Source organism: Octopus bimaculoides, chromosome 3 (genome assembly GCF_001194135.2).
Source record: "Octopus bimaculoides isolate UCB-OBI-ISO-001 chromosome 3, ASM119413v2, whole genome shotgun sequence".
Classification (NCBI taxonomy): domain Eukaryota; kingdom Metazoa; phylum Mollusca; class Cephalopoda; order Octopoda; family Octopodidae; genus Octopus; species Octopus bimaculoides.
In genome coordinates, this window is record NC_068983.1 from 48,195,917 (window position 1) to 48,202,252 (window position 6,336).

Genomic DNA, 6,336 nt, shown 5'->3' on the forward strand with positions numbered 1-6,336 from the left:
TATATATATATATATGTTTGTGTTTGTAAATGATCTCTGGATCGGAACGAGTGGAGAAGTGCTGTCAGGACTGGTTGTAATGCCTGGGAGGAAAGGATGATTCAGCAGCCTGAATTTAAAAGGACCTGTCGTAAAGGAACAATTAGAACCGTAATCAATAGTAAACATGTATTATATGTGATGGTGTTCTGTTGGCAAAAAGCAGGGTATGTGAACCATATCAAGTCACATGAAAATCGTAATGCACAGATCTTGGACACCAACAACCTCTTACGACTTCTGTTATATGTCAAAAAACTTGTAAGACAATATCTGGATTTAAAAAAAAGACATTTGATAGTTCACAAAAAAACATTCCGTCAGAATCAGATTCCAAAACGCAAATCGTCTTGATTTGTGTCCGCGCACATCTTCATCTTCAAGCTGCCCAAGGTGCTACGTAGTGGGACTGAACCCCGAACCATGTGGTTGGGAAGCAAGCTTCTTACCACACAGCCGTTCGTAATGCATACAAATGAAGACAGTTGCATCGAGAAGTGTCAATCTTTTAATTAAAGAGGGAACATGTGGAAGGTGTAGACCCAGGAAGACATCGAATGAAGGGGTGAGGAAGGATCTACAGATATTGGGACTCTCAGACGAGACGACAGGGGAAGGAGACTCCTGGCAGTTTACTGTGCTTGAAAAAAACGTTCAGATAAGTAAAAGCATGGTTGTCCTTGCATACAGGCTCGTCCCCTGCAACCTTCTCCCTAATCTTGCAGGCTTGTAGGGGCTGGTGCCACATAAAAAATACCTGTGCAGATGTGTTTTCATTAACGGAAATATTCATGTTTACTGTGTTTCCATTTAGCAGCGGAATAAATGTGGCAGTCAACTTTAACTCGTCTTCGTATTTCTTGATGTTCTTTATCATGACTCTAATTACACAAGATGATTAACAATATCATCAGGGCTTTAGCTACTTCAACCTTTTCCATTACGCAAACGTACCAACACTCAAGCATTATTGAGACAGAAGTGTCTATAGCTGTTACTCATTTACGTCTTCGTGTTGTATCCTCAGTATTTTAAACGCGAATAGCTTCATATGCTTTGGTCCCTCTGTGCACATCTGATTCTCACAAGCTGCTGTCTTTGCTGTATATTTTCATCTTCCTTCCTCGATGGAGAACTCTCTCATGGTACGATTTATATTGGCCCTTAAATTGCACTGTATAGCTATTGAAGGAAAGACTTCTGTCAAGCCAGACTAGAAATAAAGGCACTGTCATGGTATTAGCTGTCAGTAGTGAAAGTAGAAAAATCTGACAAGGAACGTTACTTCGGCTACTGACTGGCCGGAGCTACCTGTCTGTCTGTCTGTCTGTCTGCCTGCCTGCCTGTCTGTCTGTCTGTCTGTATGTATGTCTGCTGGTTTGAGTTGATTCTTTGGCTACTGACTGGCCGGAGCTATCTGGCTGGCTTGACAGGTATCATAAACAGATATCATAAATAAATATCATAAACAATGAAATATCTTTGTTTCAAGAATTGCTCGCATCTGGGCGGACATGCTGTCTTCTAACGTGACTGATATCTCTACACACACGCGCACTCACCTCCACTCTGCACACACTCATGCATACATATCCCTATTAACTCAGGCTACGATATAACATTTTCTTCTCAGTTTCATCCTTATGTTGAAAGGGATGCATGGCTGAAGAAGTAGAGCATCAGAGCGTGAATGAAATGTTTTGAGGTATTTACGGGTTTCGTTTAAGGGTGTGTGCCTTCCCAAGGGCCACTTTAATAGTCATTTTCTGAAAAATGAATAGGAGACAAATGTAGGTGAGGATCGATGCACTTGACTATTCTCTCCCGTAAAATTAACATTGTGTCCCTGTCAATGGTCTTTAATATCAATAGATTTGGAATAATAGATAACATATTATTCCCTTTTTTGATCTAGAGCAAGAAGTATATTGCTGAATTTAAAATTTAACATATTATATACCAAATATTGTCCTTCACAGGATTCACTGATATATGTTTATTTCATGCTTCATTGTCTGAATGTGATTTAGTTTTAGTGTTTTGTAATATAAATTCTTTTGTAGTCTTAAATGTAGTGTCTCGTTTGAACTATTTCAGATATAGATGAAATGATGTCGACCTGAAATATTTAGAACAGAATGAAGCTTTGTAAATCAACCTATTCGAAGCTGTAACTAAATTCCTGCACAATGAATTCTTTGTCTCTAAGCGTACTCTTCCTGATTATTCATGTTTCATATGGTGAAGCGAAAGAATGTCACGTTTTAAGAAAAGGGAGATGGTCATGTGAAGGCAGCACTTTTGTTCCAACATTTCCGCAGGACACTACATCTATAACATTCACAGATCTAACCGTTAACAATTGGGACAATCAAACCTTTCAAAATTTGACAGAGCTGCCCTTACTAGAACATTTGTTAATTAAGACTACCTTCCTTAAGACATCTACTAATGATGTATTTACTTATTTGAAGTATATACAAGAATTCGCAATTGTTAATCTTCAGTTGCCCCTTCCAGAATTACGAAATGTGCTGTTTGGTTTACCACTGACTACAAAAAAATTAGTTTTCGCTGAAATGAAATTTGAAACTTTGAATAAAGATATATTTGATGGTCTCAGAGGAACAAACATTTCATCTATTTACATAAGGGTATCTACTATGTTACGTTTTGATGGTAGCTATTTCAATGGTATAGATAAATTAGATCAACTTACTCTTCAAGGAGACAGTATTACCTCAGTTACCAGCTGGGGATATCTTCCTAATTTGACTTATCTAGATTTCTATTATAACGAAATTTCAACTCTACCAAAATTTATAAACGAGTCCGGATTTATATTTTACCCAAAACTTGAAAAGCTGTTCTTATGTTTATCAAGATTTTCTTATCTAAACAGCAATTTTTTCAAAGGATTAGACCGCCTACATACTCTGGGTATTTATGTTGGTGATATCTTTTTAGTCAAATCGGATGTTTTCCAAGAATTGAAATGTCTACGAGCAGTAAGTTTACTATCTCATAAGCACCATATCTTAAGATTTGAGCAAAACGTCTTCAAACTCAAATTATTGGAATCAGTGGAGCTAAATAACATTCATGTTGATATTAACGAAGGCAAACCGTCTGCGATATTTAAGTCGTGTCCACAACTAACAAATTTGATTCTGAAAAATGTCAGTAACATATACCCCAACGATTTACTGAAGCCATTGACTAAACTAGAAAATCTGATGATTACTGATGGGCAAGTGAGTAAAGTTCCAGATACGATTTGTAATATGAATAATCTAACAGAACTTTCTATTTTTTATACAACTGTTAGCAAATGGAACAACGCAAACTGCTCAGTTATGAGAGTATTGCGTAAACTTGTGCTAAAGGATAATAAAATTATCTACGTTAATCCCAAATTATTTTCCCATTTACTATTCAGCAACGAGAAACTGCATATTGATCTCTCACGCAACCCATTTGTTTGCGACTGCAAAGCACTCTGGTTTCGAGACTGGTCACGGAAAAATGCAGGTAGATTGAAGAATTACAGAAATTATCGGTGCTTCAGTCCCAACTCACTTGGGCACATTCATTTGCGAAATTTTTCTCTAAGCTGGGATTACTGTGAAAACATAAACAAACCATCATCTATCGCCATTGCTGGAGTGAGTGTAGGTGTACTGGCAGTCATGTTTGTATTTTTGGCAATATTATCATATACAAAACGATGGTCGATTCGTTTCTGTATTTACCAATCATTAGTAAGAAAGAGAAAATACAAAGCGCTCGTTAATAATGGCAGATATAAGTACGATGCGTTCATATGTTATTGCAGCACTGACGTCAGCTGGGTTCTGAATAAACTTTTACCTATCATAGAAGAAGAAAACCATTTCAATTTATGTTTACATGACAGGGACTTTTTGGTTGGAAACGATATTGTTGATAATATCGTAGACAGCATGCAACAAAGCCGTAAGGTTGTTCTAGTTTTGTCAAATGATTTTGCTCAGAGTAGCTGGTGCCAGTTTGAAGCAAGTATTGCCCAGCAAAAGATTTTAGAAGAGCACTACGATATTATTATTCCTGTTTTGTTAAATGAGATTCCGTCGAATTTACAAACGAAAAGACTTGGAGTTTTACTAAAACAGAAAACGTACCTGGAATGGCCGAATGACGAACAATATGAAGGAATGTTTTGGGAACGTTTTATAGGACGGCTGAACGCAAATGATATCGACAATGAGATTTAGAGCTAAATGGTAGAGCATTAGTTTAAAAGGAGACAAACAAATACACGAGACAAGTAAAGTTGCTGCTAATGTATTGATAAATAAGAAACCGTGATACAAATATCCAAAAGAGTCTTTATATTTGAATACTTTATATATAATTACTCTCCAATAGTTTTTTGACAAATTTCATACTCTGATAATATGTATATTTTCAGTATATTAATTTGTCTATTCAATTTTAAATCCATTGTATAATATAATTTGTAAAAAATAAACGTTACATTTTAAATATCTCTATACCAGCTCGTTCTTTCACACACATAATGCATACATACATATGCACATAATTCATACATACATACTTATATACATACATACATACATACATGCATACATACATACGTACGTACATAGATGCATACATACATACATACCTGTAATTTATACCTTACCTGTAATTATTGGGGTACTCTCTAACACACTGCTTAAATAGCAATATTGAAAATTTAGTCTTCTCAAAATCAGACAGTAGATAGCTAATTCGAAGACTACAGATCCAATTCATCACTAGAAGTGTACAAATCTGCAAAACATCTCAGAACTTTATCATTTAAGTATATATGAGCATGTCGAGACATTCAAGTATGTGCATGACAAGACATATATAAAACAAAACATACAAACCTGTACGTATACATACATACATACATACATACATACAAAAACACCATTGTTGATATTGAAATTCCAATGAAGGGGCCTTGGATTTAGGTTAGAAACCGGTTCTTTCTTTATTAGCAAGAAATCTCGAAATAAAACTGAATAATGGCATACATATATAATGCATGCATATATGCATAAATACATGAACGCATATATACACACATATGTACATACATACATAGATGCAGACATACATAAATACATACATACTCTAAAGGATTTGTAGGTACGTGGTATTTCGTTATGCAAACATAACATACTATAAAGTATATTAAATTTTTTTTATAAGTCAATACCACGTCCTACTGCGTTAGGAGAGCTTTTTACATTATTTTGTTGAGAATATTTCTATAGATATTCTATAAAAAAATCATAGCCATCACTTATAGTAACTATAATATTTCGTATCGAGACTTCCAATGCAAACAAAAAATGAGATCGACAAAAATGGGTAATGAGTGTATATGTTATATTTCGGGGGTTGATGTCTCTTCATCAGTGGCTGTCTAACTCATTGCCGCCTCTGAACACATTGCTTATATAGCCAACTCGTACAGAGGTGTTGAGTTATTGGACATACCAATATACATAGTAAACGCATTCCTAAGCTGCTATGTAAGCATTAGCGATATGAGGTATGTTGTACTTCGTTATGGAAACACGTTCCTACAAATCATTAATGTTTACAAACCAGCACTGGGAATGCATTTCATATGTATACAGACGCACAACGCCGCTCGTAAGATAACAAAGAATCAGAAATAAACACAGCCGCCACAATAGATGATACCCGGTAGATTATGCAGACCCACGACAATTGTTTTCTCAACTTTTATACCCACCAATATACTCACAAAATTATGAACACCGACACTCCAACAATACAACATCTCTTTTCTATCTGCGAAACACATTCTTGCTTCTTTCATCCTACTTCCGGTCGATCAAAGGCCTCTATGCAAACAAGGTTCACGTGGGCATTTTCACATCGATTGTTAATATTTTTACTAGACTTTCTTTTTCTTTCTTTCTTATTTTCTTGTCGATACCCATGTTCTGAATACGTACCATGTCTGAAATGCCATGATTAATCTTTTTTCTTGTTTTGTTTTGTAAGCTTTAAACAAATAAAATGAGTACAATTACTTTGTGATATTTCTCCGTGTCACTGTTGTTTTTGCTATAGTTTTGCTTTTTGGAGATCTTGCTACACACACACACACACACACACACACACACACATACACACACACACACACACACACACAAATAAATACACATATACAAACAAACATATATACACACACATAACTATATATAGATATATAGATATATGTAT

The 6,336-nt window shown here is 35.4% G+C and overlaps 1 protein-coding gene across 4 annotated transcripts in view; it reads left to right on the forward strand.

Annotated features, from left to right (window-relative positions):
• The window catches only part of LOC106869724 (toll-like receptor 13), a 231,605-nt gene that overhangs the window by 35,332 nt on the left and 189,937 nt on the right, over positions 1 to 6,336 (forward strand). For 3 of the 4 annotated variants that reach the window (XM_014915584.2, XM_052966167.1, XM_014915576.2), the window contains exon 2: positions 2,137 to 6,154. The exons of the other annotated variant lie outside the window; for it this stretch is intronic. In XM_014915584.2, coding sequence (XP_014771070.1) covers positions 2,229 to 4,292 — 2,064 coding nt within the window. In that variant the 5' untranslated portion in view covers positions 2,137 to 2,228 and the 3' untranslated portion in view covers positions 4,293 to 6,154. Of the gene's footprint in view, positions 1 to 2,136; positions 6,155 to 6,336 lie in introns of those variants that run through there. 4 annotated transcript variants of the gene reach the window in all.